The 24,157-nt window shown below is 42.8% G+C and overlaps 1 protein-coding gene across 2 annotated transcripts in view; it reads left to right on the forward strand.

Moving 5' to 3' along the window:
* The window catches only part of calcr (calcitonin receptor), a 269,497-nt gene extending 261,766 nt beyond the window's left edge, over positions 1-7,731 (forward strand). For both annotated transcript variants that reach the window (XM_080216792.1, XM_080216801.1), the window contains one exon: positions 6,801-7,731. In XM_080216792.1, the coding sequence (XP_080072918.1) occupies positions 6,801-7,022 (222 nt within the window). In that variant the 3' untranslated portion in view covers positions 7,023-7,731. The remainder of the gene's footprint in view (positions 1-6,800) is intronic.
* Positions 7,732-24,157: the final 16,426 nt, after the last annotated feature.

Below are 24,157 nucleotides of genomic sequence, written 5' to 3' on the forward strand. Positions count from 1 at the left end.
TCAACCAAGAACCATCCAGCCAAATCCTACATTCTTGCTCTATAGCCCCACAGGTGATGACACCTCATGTGAACATCTAAGTGTTTTTACCACCTTTTCTGGCAGTGAGTTCCAGATCCCACCAGCCCCGGGTGAAAAAAATACTTAACTTTTCTTTAATCCTTCCACAAATTACCTACCCCCTGGTTATTTTGCTGAGGGAAATAGGCCCTTCCTCTTGATTGTATCCAGGCCCCTCATTATTTTATGTACCTCAATTAAATCTCTTTTTAATCTCTTCTATTCCAAAACAAAACAACTCCAGCCTATCTAATCTTCCTTATAAACTAAAATTCTTTGTTCCTGGCAACAATCTCATAAGTCTTCTCTGTCCCCTCTCTAGTGCTAACAGAGCCTCCTGAACCTGAATTATACACTGTATTCCAGCTGCAATTTACTTATTATTTCATACAATTCTAGCATTAGCTTTCTGCCCTTAGTCGATAAGACTTTTAGCCTCAGTCAATAAAGGAAACCATCCTGTATGCCTTCTTACCACCTTATCTACCTGTCCCAGTACCATCAGGTACCTGTGTTCATGCATTCCTGTATTCTACAATTCTCTCTGTTTTTCTGCACTTTGGAATAGCTACATGGGCAGAAAAGTGCAAAACAGAATCAAATCTGGATAATTTTGAGGTTGCATTTGGTGAGGACAAATATGGCAAGGGAATGCACAATTAGTGGGGGTCAATGGGTGCTATTCGGATTGGCGGATGGTGACTGGTGGAGTGCCCCCGGGGTCGGTGCTGGGGCCTCAGCTATTTACCATTTATATAGATGATCTGGAGGAGGGAACCGAGTGTAGGGTGTCGAAATTTGCTGATGACACCAAAATTGGTAGAAAGGCAAATTGTGCGGAGGGTGGGGAGAGTCTACAGAAGGATCTAGATAGGCTGGGCGAATGGGCCAGGAAATGGCAAATGGAATTTAATGTTGGCAAGTGCGAGGTGGTCCACTTTGGTAGGAATAATGGTAGGAAGGATTATTACTTACGTGGAGAAAAACTGCAGCAGGCGACGGTGCGGAGAGACCTCGGGGTCCTTGTGCATGAGTTGCAAAAACCCAGCTTGCAGGTGCAGCAGGTGGTCAGGAAGGCGAATGGGATGCTGGCCTTCATTGTGAGGGGGATTGAATATAAAAGTAGGGAGGTCTTGCTGTGGCTATATAGGGCATTGGTGAGGCCGCAGCTGGAGTACTGTGTGCAGTTTTGGGCACCGTACTTACGCAAGGATATCTTAGCCTTGGAGGGAGTGCAGAGGAGGTTTACTAGGCTGATACCGGAGTTGAGGGGGTTGAGCTATGAGGAGAGGCTGAATAAACTAGGCTTGTACTCGTTAGAGTTTAGAAGAATGAGGGGAGATCTCATTGAGACGTATAAGATGATGAATGGGATGGATAGGATAGAGGTGGAGAGACTCTTCCCGCTCAGAAAGGACAGTAGGACTAGGGGGCACAGCCTCAAGATAAGGGGGGGGGGCGGTTTAGAACGGAGTTGAGGAGGAACTTCTTCACTCAAAGGGTGGTGAATCTCTGGAATTCTCTGCCCGTTGAAGTAGTGGAGGCTACCTCGCTAAATATTTTTAAGACGCGGGTTGATGGGTTTTTGATAAGAGAGGGGATTAAGGGTTATGGGGAGAGGGCAGGAATGTGGAACTGAGCCATGACAGATCAGCCATGATCTTATTGAATGGTGGGGCAGGCTCGAAGGGCTAGTTGGCCTACTCCTGCTCTTATTTCTTATGTTCTTATGAAGTGCAGAAAAATAAGTAATAAATTAATAGTAGTAGGTAAAGTGGTTAGGGAGACATATGGCATACTTTCCTGACACCAAAATCTTGCTGCCGTTCATATTGGCAGGCCCTTCTGGCCTTGCCGACAGCACACCCTTGCTGCTGGTTTCCCAACAATGAGGGGTGCGTTCAATGGGAAATCCCTTTGACATAGTGGGACCAGAAGACCCTGCTACCAATGAATGGCACGCCACTTCCCGCTGCCGCAAACCACAACACAGAGGGAGAGGAAAATCCCACCCTTAGTTTGATTCCGACTATGCCCCAATGATAAACTATCTAGAGGTCAGAAAATCTGGGCCAACGTTACACAATTAAGAACAAAGAACCTGGACTGAAAGCATGATTCTGCAATATAAACTGAAAAATATGCATAGCGTATGAAGAAGTCCAACTGAAATGTTTGGGCAAGGTAAGGATTTAGGTGTACACATTTATTAATCATACCATAATCTTAACATAAAACAAAGCCTGTCACTACATTAATTGTGTGCTCATTTGAATCTTTAACTTATTCTCTGCTCCTGCACTCTCTGTTCCACCACTGAAGACCAAATTTAGGTGTCATGTCCCAATTTCTCACACCCTGTTTTTAATCTAATGACTCCTCTGTTGTTTCCTGGAAAATGGATTTACATTTATATGGCATCTTCCACAAGCTCAGGATGTCCCAGCGTGCTTTACTGAAATTAACAGTGCTCTGCACCATCACCAACACTTAACTCCTATTTATCATTTTTTTCCTGTTGCCATTGCCCTCTGAAATGATTTGGGATGTGTCCCCGCATAAAGGTTGATAAAGAAACATAAGGTGTTATTGTAAAATAGCCAGAACATAGCAACAATAGTAGAACCCTCAAGTCTGTTTTTCAAGCTGGTCATGCATGATCTTTCTGAACTTCATATAATTCTGTAAACCTTAATATACTGACTCAACAAAATCTATCCTTCTGCACTTCCAGAGATATTAAGTTTTTTTAAAATTCTACATTAATCTCTGCTATGTGACAAATCAGATAATTTTATTGTAATGATCTTCCCATTAATGAACCATAACATGCTATTATCTTGAGAAGCTATACTCAGAGTAGGAATGGGAGTAAAATCTTTTGCAGTTTTATTTGTGGAACAAAATAAGGGGAAGAAGTGTATTGCTGGATCACATTGTTAGAATGCTATATCAACATGTAGCATTGTTAGAATGCTACATATAACTTCTTCGGTTCTCTGCCCAAGGACAGATCCAATCTACAGTGCTACAACCTCTACCACTGGTAGGACAACTATGAATGCTGATGGTAGAGGCTGCAATCTTCTTTCCATCACTTGGCTGACCAGGAGTCTGTCCTGCTCTTACCTTTGGCACAAGCTGGAGGGATAAATAAGTTGATATTCAACCCGTTTAGTCATGTAATCAATGCATCTTCCTTGGTCACCAAGTCTTGGAATAGTAATGGAACCTGAGCTTCTGGCTCAGTGGAAGGGACGCTACCCACTATGCCACAAGATGTCCTGATTAAACTATCCTTTCTGTCTGCCGTTCCCACTGGTGGGATCTTCCAGGACACCAGCAACAGGGGGGTTGGGGGGGAGGTGATTAAATAGAATGAGAATCCTTGTTGACAGCAGCAGGATTTGCTGATCCCACTGCTGGCCAATAGCAGGCTGCCTGTGCAGCTGTGAAACATGTCAGGGGAAGTGTGGAAAAATAGATAAGTAAATAAGCATGAAGAATAAATGAAGAACAATTGGCAAATGTATAAGAAACACCGAGGCATTAAAATACATTTGGAAAATAAATTGAATGTTTGAGGAATGAATAAGCTGCAATGGGAAATGAAGGAAGAGTACTTAAATATTGAGAGGAAAGCATTTGGAAAGTAAATGAGGTGTACTTGGGGATGATAGCTTTGTGGTTATCATATTAGAGTAATAAGAAAGATGTGAGTATAAATCCCACCATGATAATTTGTGAGAATTGACTTCAACAAATTTGCTCACCTATGGGTGAGCACAAAATATTGACTATGGAAGCTACAGAATTATTGTTAAATCCCAATGGTTCATTAATGGGTATCTGCCACCTCTGTATTTGAATCCAATCTCCCAATGTATGATTAATTATTAATGCCTTCTGAAGTGGCTTAGTTGTAAAAGAGAAAATGAGAAACAGATGGGAAAAGCAAAAAGAAACAGTTTTGTAATGAACAAGAAGCATTTGGGGAATGAATAAATGACAAAACACTTTATTATGAAATATTATGTTCATCAAGCTGGAGAATGTCATTGGGAAGGAATGGAACACGTTGGCAGTCCACTTCAAGCATTGCCTTCTTTATTATGGCACAATGTGCATGCAGAATATTGCTTTCTGCTCCATGTGTCAGCTATTGGGGTCGAACCTCCCCCTGTTGAAAATTTTTACCAAAAACAGTGGGGTTGAGTTCTAATGAAGTTTCCTACTAACTTATTTATGACAGTTCTCAGCAAAAGGAATGCCACTTTTACATAAACCCAGCCTTAGATAAGCAATCTTTCTCCACCAGTATATTATTTTCACCTTGCTTCTTATGCAGGCAAATAAAAAAGTAAACCAAAATTTCTGACTTTGCAAATACCACGTCATTAAAATTAATGAAAATAGGAATGTTAGGCTGCATGCCTCAAGAACAGAAAATTAAGCTCAGCCTTCTTCAAGAAACGATCAACAATCTACCTCATCATGAATCCTTCCTTCCCTTTTCATTTCCTCAGGGAATTTCTTGACAAAGATGTTACCAGGTGTCCAAGTAAAACTCCAAAATATTAATTCATCGCCACTATTCAACTCAGATCTGCCATGCTGTACAGAGAAGGCCTTTCTCCACTCTAAAATCAACCACCATATCCCATTACCTAATGCTTCCAGGCCACGCCCATGTCTAGAATTTGAAGCCCTGGTTTTCAGTCAGATACTTATTGAAATTGTTTTAGAGGTAATTAACAGAATCAAACTCAGAGCAAAAAAAATTTCCTTCATCTCTCGTCTCACTTTTCAACCCGTATGTTCTAAATCAATATTTATAATAATTAAAAGACTTTCTCAGTCTTTCCTCAAATGATAATTTAATTTCTGCAACTCTGCTTGTAAGTTACAATTCAAATTCACAGACTCTTTGTTATTTTTCTCTGAGTTTTTTTGAAGGTAAATAATCCAGGTTTTTACAGGCTGGGGGAAACCTTCCTCAAATGCAAAAAATTGATGTGCAATTTAGAAAGCATTGAAAATGCTGTAAAGTAGTTTAACAATGTAGCAAAGGTGAAGAAAAAGAACAAAACTAATGCATGTATAAGGTATTGGCTCATACCTTTCTCCATTCACCTTCCCCTCTGCTCCCAACCCAAGCCTTTAGAAACACAAAAGCTGGAATATTACCATCCCTCAACAGTGGGATCCTAGGTGGGTGTTGAGGGAACATAAAATGGGGTGCATAGTAGCAGTTCCATACCCATCTCCCAGCAGCCCTCACCCAATGCCCTGTTATGAACTCTAGGCAGGGCGAAGCTTGGGCCATTTGAAGTTATTTAATTGACTGCTTAAGGGCCCCTCCTGCTCCCATTGGGATTTTGCCACAGTGGGAGAGACCAGAGGCAAGTAATCCAGCCGCTTTGTAAAACAGGATGAGCTTTGCCCAGCAGGGGACTTAATTCCTGCAGTTCAGGCAACTTGTTCCCATCAGTGACCTCTCCACCCTCAAGGGGTCTCAGGTGAGTCTCGAGAGTTAACTCTGCCTGGGTTTCATAGCTTCTCTTCAGGAGATTAACTGAATCCCAGTAAAGACCACCATTTCCAAGAGACCTGAAGTTCATTTAATTGGCTCACAGCTCTTTGAGACAGGACTTCCTCCCCGATGGGGGGAGATGACGGCCCACCTCAAGCCAAATCACAGCCTGGAGGATGTTAACTGGCTATAGGGTGCAGGCAGCTTGTTCCTGACTTCTATATCAGGAGACACTCTGCGGGACTTTATGGCCTTGCGCACCCTGAAACCATTGAATCCCATCGAAGGTCAATGGACCTTCCCGTGTTCCACTCCTTGCCCACTCCAATTCCCATGGCATGAGGGGTGGTAAAATTCCTGCCAAATACTCTACCCTCTGTTCCTAAAGAGCTTAAGCCAGGATACCTTTTCAAACTTATGGTGGACCCTGCTGCCAGTACAAAGCTCATGTAATCTAAAAGAGTGTCCTCACAACTTGTAATGCCTGCTTTCTCCAGGACTGTGCTGGGTTAGCTATGCAGAAGCCCAGGAAAACAATAGAAGCCACATTTCTGATGTCACATCTAAGGCCATGTACGAAATGTAAATGCTGTTGTCATATTTCAGGTTCCCTGCCCACATCAGAAACCACCCAAGAAAGTGTTGTCAAGCAGCAAATGCTAAATGGGGCAGATCATAGATTCATAGAATTCCTACAGTGCAGAGGAGGCCATTTGACCAATCAATTCTGCATTGACTCTCTGTCAGAACATCCCGCCCAGTCCCTACCCACAACCCCATGTATTTACCCCATTGATCCCCCTAATCTACAAAACTTGGGACACTAAGAGGCAATTTAGCATGGCCAATCAACCTAACCTGCACATTTTGGTGTGGAGGAAACCAGAGCACCCGGAGGAAACCCATTCAGACATGAGGAGAATGTGCAGTCTCCACACAAACAGCCGCCCAAGGCCTGAATCGAATCTGGGTCCCTAACGTTGTGAGGCAGCAGTGCTAACCGCTGTGCCATCATACCATGATACCCAACATTATGAGCCTCCAGTGCCAATTCTGTCTGAGATGTTAGGGCAGGATATTTTTGAATCAGCGCTAGAGGACTTTCAGGCTAGATATTTCTACGGCTGCTTTCATCAACGTACATACAACCTAGATCTTATAATGTCAAATAAATAATAAATTTTCATCGTTCATGTCAACCATTTAGATGCAGGCAGCACTGAAGAGACAGTGGATGCAATATAAAATGCAGCTTGGCCAGCAACGTCGCGAACACTGCTCCATGCGTTCAACCTCATATACAGCCACATCCATCACAGAGGTTCCTGTTTACCTGTATCACCAAGACTGCAATAGCGAACATTTAAATGGGAAATATGTGGAGGACTCTGAAATTATCACCACGAAATCAAAAGAGACACACGCTTGAAAATAAACAACAACAAAATAAAACAAGTGATTTGCATTTTACCCATTAAGACACAAGACTCCAGTATCAACCATCAGTCTCCAAAATCAACAACCGAACCCAGCAAGGGGAAAAAGAAAGTAAACACTCCTGTGGTAGCTGCAGTCGTGCATGGGGCCAGGCGAGACAGATGTGGCAATATTTCATACAGTACAACTTTCAGAAAACTGACTGGAAAATGGAGCTGTTGGTTGATGTGTGTGACATTTCTATGGCTACGAGTCATTTAATAAAGCAAGGCCCATCACTAAAGTGCAGCTAAGAAGAATTCAAGGAGCTTGCACCAGGATCACACACTATAAGCAAATGCCAAGCTGGTGTGCAAGTTAGCATGCTGGGGCAGTGTGTATTAAATCTAAGCCAAACACATTACTGATCCCAAGCAGTTGATTTATAGCTCTGAATATCATTTGTTGGCTTCGTTTTGCTCCTTGTAAAAATTAAGAAGCCTTGAAGATTCAAGTTTTTTTTTGCCTTTTCTTGCATTACTATTAGTTTGAAATTGTTATTACTTTACAAACCTACAAGTGTTTCTAATTCACAAACTATTTCTTTGTGTTGCGGCTCTTCACTGGACAACAAACAGTTTGCCACAAAGGCACACTTGCCACAAGATGGAAAGTGGCTGCTGACCCCACACACTCAGGTGGCAGGACCTTGGGTGTCATTTTACCTGTAGCAGCCAAATAAGATGCCACCGCTGAGACACACGCCCCCCACCCCCCAATCTGTACCACCTTCTGGAACTGCCTGCCTGCCTGCCAGTCAGGGGACAAGCAGCTCAGCAACCTTAGCAGCATCACAAATAGAAGAAGAGGAGGATAACATCATCCTGAGGCACACTCAAAAACAAAGTAGTTTTTTTTATTTACCATGCTAGAGCCAGGGAAGGAGACCAGTAATCAGATAAGGGGTGCAGCTTCCAGTAGCAGCACCATCACTCTCAAGGGATCTATCTGTGAGCCATGGAGCAGCCATACAAGAGGGTCTCCCCCACCTGGGAACCTATTCAGAGGTAACCATGATTTACTTAGTGGTCTCCCAATACGGCAGTGGCTCCTTGCAACAGCAAATAAGGACTGAGATGGGAAGTAGCCTTTTGTTAGCCACTTAATTGGTTTAATTGGCTACCCACATCCAATTGGCGGGTGGCATGCTGAGGTTCCCTGCTGCTGATGCTGCTGCTTGTAGCTAGCCCTACGATGAGATTTATTGTCATGGTATAGCACACTCATCTGCCTTGCTCCATCCTCAAGTCCAATGTGCAACCATCTGTGATGACCATTATCCAACAATGCCTAGCCTGAGCCTTCTTTTTGCTGCCCTGCACTTTGCCCCCAGAAGAAACCTCTGTAGCTTTTCAACTCCAGTCAAATAGCCAAAATACTGACATTTTCTTTTCTAGATTTTTTTTTTAAGAGTTCTTTTTGTTCTTTCAATTTCAAGCACCTCTTCATTGGTGTTATGACCTTTATCTGGAACTTTTAATATAGGTCTTGGCATCAACATTTCAAAGCCTGTATTTCCTTCTACAGGTCTCAATTTATTATCCAGGCTGCTGGGATATACAAGAAAGTGGATAGAATGGAGCATCTTCTGAGATATTTTTCTTGCAATATTGCATTCCCTTGTTGTTCCCTTCCTGTGCCCTTCTTCAAATCTGGTATCATTTGTTTTAAATAGACAAATTTCAGTTTTCACTCTGGTTTCTTCTAACGTATTCCTTCTACTATTCTTTTTGTCATTTGGTGTTCATTTTGATCTATGTCCTAAACTTCTAGATTTTATTTGATCTATGATATTTTATATAGATTCCACAAATAGCGCTGTGTACATCAGCGTACTGTAAATTTATTCTATTGCCTCAAATTTTTTCCCCTAGTTTCCTTCATCAGAGAAAATCCAGTGGCAGTAGGAATACATGGGCCTCCCTCCCCATGCCTTTCGTCGCCATTTTACTACCTCTCAGCCCACGTCTAGAGGGTTTATAAAATCCAGCTCTCTATTGCTATTGGAATGAATATGGTTATATGCTATGAAATAAATTCTTTGCCAACCTAAAAGGAATATTATCAAAATGTATCACACAATACTCTCTCAACAACATTAGACTGTGGCCTTTCTCCTCCGTCTTGACCTTTTTAAAAAAAATATCCAATACACTTTTAGTCCCCATGCAAAAGCCCCTCTCCTGCCTCTCCCCACCTCTTTCTCTCCCCCACCAAGCCATCTGTCACTTGTTCTTAAGTTTTTCTTTCACCGAGCACTGATCTTTATTCCCCCATTAACACATTCTGATATCTTACCTTTACTCAACTACTAGCACCTTCACACTGCCATTAATGCCTCCTCTGCCTTATGACTGCCACATTTTTCTTGCAAGCTCTTCTAGCTCCTACCAATCAGACTTCTACTCTGCTCCAACTGATCCACCCCCTTCTTATACAGTATATAATCCATCACATTTCTCCCTCTCTTTAACTGTGAAAAAGAGTCAAAATGTTAACTCTATTTTCTCTCTTCACAGATGCTGCCAGATCTGCTGAGTATTTCCAGCATTTCCTGGTTTTTGTTTCACTCTCCAGTCATGGCTCGCCATCCATTAACAATTAACAACAGTTTGTCTCAGCTGTGACTCATTCAGTAATAGTCTAATCTGTGAGTCGACAGGTTTGGACTAAGACCCTCCCTAGGACTTGAACACAAAAGGTAAGATTGACACTTCAAAGCTGCACTGAGGGAGTCATGCACTGACAGGGATGCCTTCTTTTGGGTGAGATCTTAAACCAAGTCCTTGTCTGCTCTCTGAGGGGCCATGGAAGATACCATGGCACAATTTCAAAGGAAGGAGGGGAGTTATCCAGAGTGACCTGGTCACTATTCATCACTCAATCGACACCACAAAAACAGATTATATGGTCATTATCAAAAGCTGTTTGTCGAAGCTTCTGAGTGCAAACCATTTCCTGTTTCTTACAACAGTGACTGTGCTCCAGAGGTACTTCATTGGTTTGAAATTGTTAAGGCACTTGTATAAATACAAGTTTTAATTATCTTCAATAAACATGTAAATGGCTTTATTGCCACTGATGTTTTTGACCCCAATGTGGAGGTGCCAGCATTGGACTGGGATAATAGAACATACAGCACAGTATAGGCCCTTCGGCCCTCGGTGTTGTGCTGAGCTTTGTCCGAAACCAAGAGCAAGCTATTCCCAATCCCTATCATTCTGGTGTGTTCCATGTGCCTATCCAATAACTGCTTGAAAGTTCCTAAAGTGTCTGACTCCATGATCACGGCAGTCAGTGTATTCCACACCCCAACCACTCTCTGAGTAAAGACAGTGAGTTGTGAGACTTCTCACTTTTTTTGACCCCAGAACAATAACCAGTAGCACTACTGTTGCAGCTGTCTGTGTGCAGTGAATAGCAGCAAGAAGCAATACCTCAGCATTCTGGGATTAAAAACCGAACCAGACAAAAAGATAAGACTGAGAAACTCCTTTTAAGTTAGTCCTTTAACAAAGGATTGACAAGCATTATATACCTGAGTGTCAGAATTCTGGAGGTGGTCTACCTTTGCCATGCATGGACTATTTGAGGATTAGTACAGAACAAGCCATATTTACTAATACTTATAGATTGCACTCTCTTGAGCCTGATGGGTTGTTTCACAGTGACTGGCTCACATTGATAGTCACAGCTTTCTTCAGACCTTGCATCTAGATTTAATTTAATTAGCTTTCTTTTTGCATATATAACCTGCAAAGCAGGAGAGCAAGACTATAGTAGAAAGTGCCATTCCACATTGTGATGCCAAACAGCCTGTTTAGTGAGGAACTGTGGATGAATGCTGATTTCACAAGAGTAGTTTGGAATGGCAGAAATTAATTTCAGTGTACATATCAAGTTATTTAAAAACTTGCATTTTCTAATTATTCCTTTTTAAAATATAATTTTCTAACATTTGATTTTAAAAGAATGCTATGCTTTGCCATGCTAAGGCAGTGGTAAAGTCAAAAGCATATGTTAAAATCTCCTCTAGTGCCTATGTATAATCAAACCAATGGTTTTTCTGTGAATATTTCTCTTGTTCCATATTCCGAATGAGGTTGTAAACATCTTTGTGTGGAATGTTTCTACAATCTGTCTAGAAATATTGAACAAAGATGATCTTTTACGCACAAATTTATGATATGATTACATATAACCATCAGAGGAATTCTTCCTCACATCTTAGGATGAATTTGATGACTAAAGATGTTAATGATTATTCAGGATAGAAGACTAGGCACAGATAAGTGAAAATATCAGGCAACAACTGGTTTATTCAGAACCATGGCAAACTCAGTAAGCCCTGAGTAATCTCAACTAAGTTAATAACTCAGTGTATTTCACTAGCCTTGCTAAAAGAATCAGGTGCCCCCCAACTAAAATTGTATTTAATCAACTTCCCATGAAAGAAGAGCTGAGAATCATAGCATAATTTATTATAAAAAATACAAAATTTACTTAATAGAAACAAGTAGGCTTACATTAACACTGCAATAAAGTAACTGTGAAAATCTCCTAGTCACCACACTCCAGTGCCTATTCGGGTGCACCGAGGGAGAATTTAGCATGGCCAATGCATCTGATCATCACGTCTTTTGGATTGAGGGAGGAAACTGGAGCACTTGTGGAGAAAACTCGTGCAAATGTGGGGAGAATGTGCAGACTCCACACAGACAGTGACCCAAGCCGGGATTCGAATCCGGGTCCCTGGCGAGACTTCAGATCCATTTTATAAAAGAGTTATTCGTCTGAAAGGCACTTTTAACTAATAGAAATATCTTAGCATTGATATACAGTGATAAGACCCAAACTGGAAAACTTCACTAGACATGACCGTTGCTAGTACCATCAGAACACACAATTTGAATGCTCTCATGATGCAGTTAAATGGGCACTAAACTCCCTACCTTGCTCATATTTAAATGTTTGGCCATAAGCAACAAATTGTTTAAGTGCAACACCACAAAAGCTTTAAGTGGGCAAGTGTGCTGCCTTACTCTGCTGCCATGGGGCCCACACAAATCTGCAGTCCTCATTTCTATCAAGTTAACTCTGATGAATCTTGGCAGTTCAGGAGGGTAGGGAACCTACTCCTTCTCAAACTTCAAAACTAGGTGGTAAAGGTTTTCAGCCAGCTTTTGATGGTCTCCAGGGATCTCATTAAGGGAAGGCTGCTGAATGTCTGGTATAACAGTGCTCCCTCTCCATCCACTTGTACCTCAAAATTCCAATCAAAGTCTGGTGTATGTCATAACACCCTGATTTGGAAATCAAAGTGGCCTCCCACCTGAAACTCTGGCCACCCAACTAAAATGGCAGTGGCTACAATGATTGTGTGAAAAGGGACATACCTGAGCTGATACCATTTCCAAACCATTACTGTTTGCATGCAGTGGCAACAGTAAAAATTAACCTCAGTGTAATAAACTCACCGGAGCCAATGTTCCAGTATCACACTGCTTTATTTAACATAAAGAAGGTCACACCCACGGCTTAAAGCAGTACAAGTCATAAGCTCCAGAGCTACATTACCCGGTCCAGGGTGGGGATTCAGTTTTAAAACTCCCACTGCTCATTTTTCATGGGGCAAGCTCCCATGCGCTTAATAAGGAAATTCATACTCCACAAAACTCATGGGGAGACCTATTGATGCTCCCCTATGTCCTTCATGGCCATTATAACATCCTACCCCCTCTCTTCCCCAACCTCCACTCTGATGTATAACCACCCCCACCCCCCACCCAGTAGCAGTTCTTTCCATCACTTGGCAACCAGTCTAAAGTCAACTGGGAGTGGTGCTGGATCTGGCTGAACCAAAACAGGCACCTTTGTTTTGAAGGCAGCAGTGAAGTGTCACTGATGCAGGTTCCTCTTCAGGGTTCATCTTACATGGGACACCCTGCTTCCTCAGCTTCCCTCAATAGGGAAACTCGTACTCCATGAAGCCCATAGAGAGATACGTTGATGATCCTCCATATCCTCCATGGCCACTATAACACTCATCAATTCTGTTTGCAGCACTATCCAATTGCATTTCCATTGTTGCAAACAGTTGCACAATATTTAACCACCAGCTCCAGGATAATAAATGCATTCAATGCTAGCCACGGCTGGAGAATAAGGAATCAAATTATTTACTGTCCCTTTAGAAAGAGATAAGTTCCTAATATTTGAAAGAGTTAACAGCTTAAAACAGTTTAACAGTAATGCAAAATTATAAGCTTGATTTTAACTCCCCCTCTCACCTCTTTGCTGGAAGTTCGATGGGGCAGTTGCAATGAAGTGGTGGGCTTATCCATTTCTTTCTTCCAATAACATAAACAAAAATAATTTTAGATTGGGGTGGCAAAGGAATCTGCCCAAAGCCAGCAGACTCTTCTTTAAGTAAGCAGATTAAATAATTGGAGCCTGATTTACCATTTTAACTTCAGATGAGAGCAGGGCAAGCAGTGAACAGACTTATCTGTACCCCTATATCTCTCAGTTATGTGATATTTCACCATTCAAAAGCGTCAGATAGTTAATGGTGGGCAAGTTGAGTTGTTTCCTGACGTTTACAGCTGCAGAAGTAGCTCATTTTTTAACAGTAATAAGCAAAAACCAACGAAGACAACCAAATTCTTCATGAGAATGAGTGTATTCTTATATTCTGTTCATCACTATCTGCGTACAATTTTGTACTTCAAAAGCCGTTTAACACTTTTATATATAAGGAATCAATGTATAGTCTATTGCTTCATGTAATATGTAGTGTTATGTTACATTGTGCGCTGTAGATAATGTTACAAAGAGGTTGCTGTAAGCTTTTACTAATGCAAAACTCTGTGAATTTGTTCTCTAATCCATGGATTTGATTTTGATGTTTGATTTTTAACTTGCATCACTCTCTAACAGTTCATGTTTGAGAAGTTATTCAGATGTCACAACTTGTTGGTATCTTTGTGTTAAGCACATTACTAACTAAAAAAAAAAGTTCTGGCTTGTGAAACAACTGTAATTTAAAATATATGTAAATAAATTGCACCATTAAAGCTGAATTGAAAATAGATTTGTTACTTTGCATTCATGTGCGTGTTAGAAGATGGACTGCAGAGTTAGTGCTTTGGCATGCCAGCACTATGGATTGATAGTATCTGATCTGCCATAGAATATGTGGACCCAGGTTGGATCTCTGCATTGCACATGCAGTGCAAGTCTTCATATAAAGGGAGGGAAAACCATTCCAACTTGACATTATTCACATCAAGGGCATTGGCACCAGGATGTACACTTTCAAAGTTGAGTAATGAAGTGCGGGTCCACACCCTGGAAGAGAGGGAAGGAGTTTAATAGCAAATTATTTCCCCTCACGATAGGAAGAGCTAAGCTGCCAATATTTGCATGTGGTAGTTGGATTTTTGGATATTCTTCAAAGATTAGAACACCACAAGCATTGCCATGGCTACCGATTCCTCAGGTTCATCCAATGTCACATCAGGTAAACTAGTGTGTGCATGATGTCAAGAAGTCACTTTCACGAGATAAAAATGATTAGATTGCATTCTAATTAATGGAATTATTTTGTCTCTGACATTTCACTCAAAAAGCTATGTTCTCCAGCAACAGATTCATCACCATAACCACCAGCTCAACTGTAGGTAAAATATAGAGAAATTCAGCACATTCTAAAATGCACCATCACCTTTGTTTCTGTTACATGAATCTTCCTCTACCACAGATTACATTGTAATGTTCATTAAACTACGTGGCAGTGTGCTCAGGGAAACAGACTCAAACCAAGTGGGATCAGAGGATAAAAATAGAAAGTGCTAAACAAAACTCAGCTAGTCTGGCAGCATCTGTGGAGAAAGAAACAGAGTTGACATTTTGAGTCGAATTTAATTCCCCTTTAGAACTGAAGTTCTGAAGAAGAGTCACATTTGACTTCAAGTGTTGGGAAGAATCTTCCATTTTGAGACTAAATGCCCTGGTGAGGACAGGACTATGGAGTTTTTCCTGCTGGAGTGACTGGAATCTACACTAAATCTTCCAGCCCTATTAATTACGCATCTGGGTATTTCATACTATATTCAGTGGCAGGGTGGCCTGGATGGCATGTAGTCTGCCATTGTGTCCAGTTGCCATAATAAAAGGGCACCCATCATCACTGGCCCACTATTGAAAAAAGATGGACCTTCTGAAAATGAAGATATATCTCTGGGACACTCTGAGGCCAGAAGGTGGACCACCTCAGAATGAAGATGGATCTCCAGGAACATTCTGAGGCTGGAAGATAGACCCCCTCCAGGACACTGAATCTGGAAGGTCCACCTACAGATAGTCTCCCAAACCTACTCCTGTGGTATTTCTGTGTTACTGGTGGCCTCCATCTGGAACTCTGGAAGCAGCCCAGGCCTTGTCCAGATGAATCCTGACACCTCTTGTTCCAGACATGTTTCACACTGGCATGTTTTCCTGCCAGCATTATGGAGTATCTACCCTATTAGGCCATTTCAGAATCTGATATGCTGTAATGAGGTGACCTCTCATTCACCTAAACTCTAGAAACATAGCTTCATCACCTCGAAGACAAGAATATCCTTCTTAGATAAGGAGACTGAAACTGAACACAGTGCTCTAGGTGTGGTTCCTATACAATAGTAGTATTATTTCTTTATTCTTGTATCCAATCCCCTTGTAATAGAGACCAACATGCCATATGCCACCTTAGTTGCTTTGTATGTGCATGCTAACTTGTCATGCTTCTTGAATGAGAATACGTACGTCTCCCTGAAAACCAATATTTTAAAAATTCTTTCCAAAAATAACATATTACCCGTTCCTCCAATCCAACTTACTAACTTCACATTGCCCCACAGTAAACAGTTTTTTTTATTCACCTATGGGACGTGGGCATCGCTGGCTGGGCCAACATTTTGTTGCACGTCCCTGGTTGCCCTGGAGAAGGTGGTGGCGAGTTGCCTTCTTGAACTGCTGCAGTCACACTGTAGGTACACCCACAGTGCTGTCAGGGATAAAATTCCAGCATTTTGACCCAATGACAGTGAAGGAATGCTGATATATTCCCAAGTCAGAATGGTGAGTGACCTGAAGGGGAACCTTCAAGTGATGATGTTATCACCTATCTGCTACTCCTGACCTTTTCATGGCCATGGGTTTGGAAGGTGTTGCCTAAGAAACATCATCTTCCACCTGTTTGTGCAAGCACTTAACAGCCGAATTTAATTCTCTCCCTGAAGGTCAGCTGGAAGGTGAAGGAGCTCTTTTAATCAGGTTGAAAGATGTAGTGTGGAAACCCAATCTTCCCCCAGTCAGGTTGGGACAGGAAAGTAAAAGGATGGCCTTCCCAACCAAAAGCCATGTGAGGCCCTTAAGTGGCCATTTCGGCTGGTGTTCAACCAGTGGCGGAAGGGGGACACACCAGGTGTACCTTGACAGGTATATTTACAGCCTGAGGGGAGGAAGGTGGGATACTTCTATTAGGGCAGCCCATTCCCAATGGAGAGATCCACCGGATGCATAGGTTGCCGAAGAGTGAAGAACCCTACCAACCCTTAAAACTTACCCCACTACTATTCCTTGCCAGGGCCTCTCAACTACAGCCACCCACCCACCTCCCCGGCAAGCCTGTCTCACCTGCCTCAATTTTAGGTTCTTGTGATGATCCTAAAGCCTGGGCCTGCTGTAGTACCAGCAGTGGCCACCATTTCTGACAGCATGACTGATTGGTTGATGGCTGTCATAAGCAGGACATGGTGAGGGATCTGACGGTAGCCAGATTGCTGCCAGTGCTTTGGGCAGCTCAGATTGGCAGCAGGAGGGGAGCCACTGGCACTGCAACTGGTGGACTGGCACACCCACAAGATCTATGTCCCTTTGCAGCCTTTTTGTGTCAAATATTATATAATATTTATTCAAATTTGATATTTTAATGCTAACTATTTTGTATAGGATTTCTTTTATTCCTGATTGTTTTATTCATTTTGTCCTGTTTCATTCATTTTTGTTGATTTTTAATCTCAAGCTATTATTCTTCTCTTACTTAATATACGCTCCTATATTTCAAATATTGGAGGCTACTTTCTGCCAGCAAGATTGCGTTTTTCAATTTTCCACATGCTTCGCCAGTGGCATAATGAGATTAATGCCAACGAAGGAGTCTGACAGTATCAACCTGGCAGTGCAGACATGTGGCAGAGGGCAATGCCAGGGCAGAGCCTCTGGGGAGCTTCATTGGGTTCACGCTATGCTTGCTGGAGCAAAGAGCCCCAGATGCTGATGGTGGAAGGGGGTGGGGATGGGGGAGTCAGAGGCTGCGGAAGAGTGCCCTGATGTTGAAGGGGGGCATCCCCGTTTCCATGATGCATGGAGCTGGGGGGTTTAGTTTCTGTGCTGATCAGAGTGCCACATTTAAAGGGTGCCTGAATCTCTCTGAAACCAGCTCTATCAGCTCTATCTGATCCCTCCCTGCCACAGTGAAAGCAAAAAACACACCCACTCAATTCTATTGTCAGAGAGGTTCAAAATCTGGACAATACACTCGGTTATGCAGCTGGGGAGCTCCAGCAGACTTCAGTCAGAGCCTGAAAATTCCACTCATCATATCTATTCCACTGGCTTTCTTTAAATTTACGACTCTTATTTCAGACTTAACTGTGTCATTCGCAATGTAAAATTCTACCACATTAGTCATTCAGCTCCATAGAGACTATCACAATGAGATTGCTAATTGGCCTTGTATCATCACACGATACCCACAGGGCGCTTAAATAGCCTTATCCCTCATTGGTTCTACAATGTATTGTAGGAACTATTTTGAATACATTCCATGAACTCTTCTACAGACTATTATCAATTTGATTGCCAAATCTACATGAAGATTAAAGTTCCCCACAATTGATTGCATTATGTCTGTTACAAATTCGTATCTTTCCTGATTAAGACTCTGTCTACAAAAGGTCGTGAATGTAGCCCAATCCATCATGCAAACCAACCTCCCATCCATTGATTCTGTCTACATTTGCCGCTCCCTCGGTAAAGCAGCCAGCTTAGTTAGGAACCCCATGCATCCCGGACATTCTCTCTTCCACCTTCTTCCATCGGGAAGAAGTTTTAAAAGGCCATGTACCAACTGACTCAAGAACAGCTTCTTCCCTGCTGCCATCAGACTTTTGAATGGACCTCCCTTGCATTAAGTTGATCTTTCTCTACACACTAGCTATGACTGTAACACTACATTCTGCCCTGTCTTATTTCCTTCTCTATGAATGGTATGCTTTGTCTGTACAGTGTGCAAGAAACAATACTTTTCACTGTATCCCAATACGTGTGACAATAATAAATGAAATCAAATTAAAATCTAGCAGATTAAGACTCTGTGGATTACTCCCATCAGTGTTTTCTGCCCCTTGCTTTTCCTTAACTCTACCCATACCTATTCTACTTGATCATTCAAGCCAACATTCTTTCTCACTATTATCCTCATATTATCTTTTTATTGTTAGGATTTCATACACATATTCCCTCTTTCCATTCTGCTTATCTTTTCAAAATGTCAAGTACTCTCAAATAATTTAGTTACTGATCTTGGTTGCCTTGGAAGTATGTATCTGTAATGGCAATTATGTTGAATCCGCTTAGTGCCACTAATTCATCCAATTTGTTATAAATGTTTTCTGAATTCGCATAGAGAACATTGATTTTAATTTGTTTCCATTATTCCTGTGCTGACCTTGTCTGCTGATGTACTATTAATGTTAAATTCCACATAACTTCAGGTCACACCCTGCTCTATTACTTTAGATTTTCTTTATAGTTTTCTAAATTTCTCCTCCCCACACAGTTAACCCAAACCCTTTTTAATTTAAAACCCTGGGTTGAATTCTCCCAAAAAAATTCTAAGAGGGCGATTTTGCCAAAATGTTGCACCTGTTTTTGGTCATGACAGGGTCATAAAGTGGGCGTAAAGCTATTAGTGCGATTGGCGCCAGTTTTTCCAACCTCTTGCCAAAAATGGGCGATAGGCAGGTTAATGTACTTAAATTTCTTTTAATGCTGTTTTACATCTACTTAGCAAGCCCAGTGCACAATCATCCCGCTCCCCCTCTTTATGACCTCACTGGGAAAGAATCTCACCGGCGAGGAATAGACATGCTCCTCATGAACGGGAGTAGTCGACTTGGTCTTGCCAGTGGAACTGAGGCCATTGAGGGCCCCCCGCAGAGGCCAAGGGCAAGGGGAGGTGCCCCTTGGGCAGAGCGGGCCACCATGCATGCACTGATCTGTCAGTGCCGAGGTTGACGCATGTACAGTGTCTCTGCACTGACAGTCTCCCTCTTTGCTGGCCTACTAGATTGCTGGCCAGCCCTGCGACCCCCATAACACTGGCCCTCCACTCGCCATGACCCAATCACTGACCCCCATCCCTGGGGCCCAGCTCTGACACCCCTTCCCTCCTGGGCTGCCTCAATCTCTCCAACTCCACCCCCACCTGATTCTTCTGCCAAAGTTAACCACCCCCCTGCAGTCCCGACCCCTGCTCAAAGTCCTGAACCCCCAGCAGGCTAAGCCTGCCCCTCCAGCCCTCTCCGAACACTGGCCTCTCTCCTTCTTTGACCGATCCCAGGCAGAGTGCCAGCAGGGCCCTCCATATTCACTGATCACCCACTAGACCCTGCCCCCACCAACCTTGCCCTCTTCGCAATGCCTGATGCCTAATGGACAGTGCCACAGTGTCCTGTGGGCATTGACACTTTGCTCCTTGGGCAGTGCCAGGGGCACAGGCTGGCACTGCCAGGGTGCCCATGCCCTTCCGCTGCCTGACACACTAGGGGGCCCCGATTGCCTTCCCTTCACTCCAGCAGGGTTGGACCACTAGCTCCCCAAAAGTGGGGAATTAGAGTAATCCCTGCTGGAGTGAAACATTCTGGTGGGGTGGGAGAGACTATTGAGCTTGAAGACCTCAGTCTCAGGCCCACTAATCCCATTTATACTGTCGGGAAATGATTATGTAAATAATTTCCATGTCTCCCCACCGATTTCCAGTGCGGAGCAAACACCACCAGAAATCCAGCGCTGGGAGACGTAAGTGGAGCGCAAACGTTTGTGCAAACCCTGTGAATCAGCCGCCATGGGATTCTCCCTAAAACATTACTGCAGCAGGATGGGTGAACCAAGGCCCCTATCTACAGACATAGCTCTTAGTGTTACCAGGATGCTGATTTAAGTGGAGATCATCCTAAACAATCTGCTCCTTCTTTCTCCAGCATTGGGAAAATCAATAAGGTGCATCTTCATGAAGTGAAGCCCCTACCTTCCATTCCACTCTTTGAGGTAGATATTTAACTCTCTGATCTGTTTCACCCTATGGCAATTGGCGCATGGTAGTAATCTAGGGATTATTCCCCTTGAGGTTCTGTTTATTAACTTAGAAACTCGCACCTCAAACCCTCTCCACAGAACCTGGTTCTTGGTTCCATTTGTCTTGTTTGTTTCTGCGTAGTCCAAGAAAACCTGATCCTCTTTCTCCCAAACCCAGTTTGTCTCAAGCCACAATGAGATATTCTCACCCCTGGCATAGGGTAGGCAGTACAGAACTCCTAGCAGCAACTACAGATAATAGTATTTATTCTCTTACCTATGTTGACCCTTGCTACTACACCCCTTCTCACTGTCCTCCCTATTGTCTCCTACACTATGGCACCATGATCAATTTGCCCCTCCTCTCTGCAGTCCTTGGTCTCATCTATACAGGCAGCAAGTACTTCATTTCAGTCAAAGGTCACAGGCTTATCTTTTTCATCACTACATTCTAATTCCAGATAGCTGCCTAACTCTCAGTCACATCCTCCTGTCCCTGACCTGACTAACTCCAAAGCGCTACTTAACCCAAGTGGTGTGGTTGCCTCCTGGAACAAAATGGTAGATAACTCATTCCCTCCCTGATTCCCTGCAATCAGGCTCCAGCTCAGCAACTCCGAGCTGAGCTTGTCTGAGCTAATCACAGAAATGTTAATGTGGATGTGCTTGCTCAATGTCTATCTTCCAGGAAACTGAGGAATGAAACAGTCTGCTTCCTTGTGGGATGGAATAAATAAAAGAGCAGGATTTTATTGGGAAATTAAGTGGAATGGCCTCCATCGGGAAATTAAATAAGTAATGAACGGGCTTCTCACTTATTCTTACCACCATTGCTGCTGCTGAACTCCAGTGAGGTTCAGAACCTTAGCTTGCTCATCATGACGTTCATTGGCCACACTCTGCAAATGCAAGCAGTATCAGCCATTTGTTTTTAACCATAAATTATCAGCCTAACATCACAGTCATTGTGTTAGTATCCATTGCACATATGTGTCTAATCTATTGGAATAATGAGTGCTGCAGGTGAATGCTGATGCATTTTGAGTAAACTGAACAGGGGTTTTCAGTGATATTTGAGATTAAATATTCTCCATGCAACATTTTAAATAACTTATAAATTATATAACTCTGCATGTAATGGAAATCCTTCATCTCTTCTTATTGAGACATCCTGTACATCTATTCTTGCTGGTGCACTATGAGTCACTATGGGACAGCTGGTGCAAAACATTAGGATTTTAATTGTAACTAAACACTCAAACGGAAAACAGTGGGGGCAATTCTCCCAGCCAGGAGACATCAGCAGAGGCATCAGCTCTGTGCCAGAAATCGGCATGGAACTGAATAAATTATTTAAATTTATATCTGATTAGAGGGCCCACTAGCGTTTCCTCCCCACCAGGGGCATCTCACTCCAATGGGGTTTACAATAACTCTCCACTAATAGGGAGCTGGCAGCCTGATCCTACTGCAGTGAAATGGAACCATGGAGGCCCCTTAGGAGGTCAGGGGGAAGAGGGATGCATCCTGAGCATTGTCAGCTTGCTAGTGCCAGCCTGGCTCTTAGCACTGCCAAAGCGGCACCTTGGCACTGCTCACCGGGCATCAGGTAGTGGGATGGGGCCAGAGGTGGCGGGGCCTAATTAGGGGAGAGTGGTGGAAGTGGGGGTCCCACTGCCATTCTGTGCAGGGTTCAGTGACAGAGGGAGGGAGGCTAGCAATCTGGTATGACCATTGGAATGGGCATGAGGAGGAGGGTCGACCTGCGAGGAGATGTCAGGGCTGCAGGGATGGGGCGGACTGGAGGTGGGTGGTTGGGGCTATGGGGGAATGTTGGGGACATCAGGAGGGAAGATCAAGGTGGGCTAGTGGTGGGGGTGGGGGGGGAGGTGTGGCGAGGTGTGGTGGGGTTTGCAAGTGGCCTGGACACATCTGGGAGGCCAGCGATTGGGGAGTGAGTGGTTGCACAGCTAGCAATGCAAGGTTGCAAGGGTTGGCGAGTGACTGAGCTGATCAGCGATCAGGAGGCTGGTAGTGTGAGGCTAGTGCCCATGTGCTGATCTCCCCTACAACAGATTGGCGCATGCACAGTGGCTCGCTCAGAACTATGCTGCCGGCCTCTCCAGCGGGACTTGGCCCCAACACTGATTTTTATTGTGATTCGTGCTGAGTCTCTCTGTGATGCAGAGTGTGGGAAATTCATTTTGAAAATCCCACTGAAAAACACAACCGGATTTACTTCGGTTTTTAAGCAAAATTAGAATTTTTTTTGGGACAGTCCATCCCAGCATCTCGGGCCTTAGTGAACAATAAGATCAGCAGTCCTACACTGATGAAATTCAAAGTTATAGAGAAATACCAAAAGGGAATAAGATGAATCTGAGTCAATGAGGAACAGAAAATAAAAATAATGAGAGGGAAATTAAGACTGAATTAAGAGAGAGAGAGAAAGAGAGAAAGTGAGAGAAAGAAAAGTAAGACAAAAATCAAAAATATAAACTTAAAAAATTAAAAGCCTTTCAGAACAATTAATTAGCTGGAGAAATGAGTCTCCACAGTTTCATTGTTACTTTTCTGGGACAGAGAGACTGGATGATATTGCACAAGCATAAATCTCCTTTATTAGAAGTGTGCTTAACTCGTCAAGTACAAGCACAAAATTTCAGCAGCAAGTTTAGTGTGTTTAAACAGTGCAAATATAACAGTATCTAGTGATTCATGAGGAAGGTGACAGTGAGCCATTGTCTTCACCTAAGCTAACAGTGATTGCTTAATTATTTATATGATAATAGTGGCAAGTATATTAAACTCATGTTATTTTCCCAACAAATCCTGAGGCAATAATGTCTTGAGTAAAGAAACTTATCCATTTCGGAATGTGAATAACACACAAGTCATGGGCACCTGCAGCATGAATGATTTATGACCCATCTCTGTATGGGGTAGAGAATATTTGCAAAGCATCACCAGTAGTGCAATGACCTGTTTCTTCCATGAACATTACTTGAAATATATCCTGCAACATGCTCCGAGGATCAGGACTAACTGTAGGTAGTTATTGTTTTTAATAAATATCCACAACTTGCAATCATGCCAAGTTAACTTCCATTTTATTATAGATTTAATTAACATTTTAGTATCTGAGTGGTTGGTTGAATATCAAGGTTGACCAAATATGCTCTCTCCAAAAGACCACCAGCAACAATCATTTGCTGCAAAACCTACAAATAAAGTGTTATTGTCATCTAACTTTTCTATCATGCTGGAGCTTCAATAACTGCAGTAACAACTTTTTTTTCCCTTTTCAAACCAGTAGTTACTATAAATCTAGAGCAAACTAATAATCTCGCTGGAATCTTTAAGAAGAAAATCATGGAAGGGGAGGCAATGGCCTGGTGGCATTATCGCTGGACTATTAATCCAAAACTCAGATCATGTTCTGGGGACCTAGGTTCCAATCACACCTCGGCAGTTAGTGGAATTTGAATTCAGTAAATAATATCTGGAATTAAGAATCTACTGGTGACCATGAAACCATTGTCGATTGATAGAAAAACACATGTGGTTCACGAAGGTCTTTCAGGGAAGGAAATCTGCCATTCTTATCTGGTCTGGCCTACACGTGACTTCAGGGCCCCAGCAATTTGGTTGACTTGCAACTGCTTTCGGGCATTTAGGGATGGG

The sequence above is a fragment of the Carcharhinus amblyrhynchos genome, chromosome 2, assembly GCF_965287045.1.
Source record: "Carcharhinus amblyrhynchos chromosome 2, sCarAmb.v2.hapA, whole genome shotgun sequence".
NCBI lineage: Eukaryota > Metazoa > Chordata > Chondrichthyes > Carcharhiniformes > Carcharhinidae > Carcharhinus > Carcharhinus amblyrhynchos.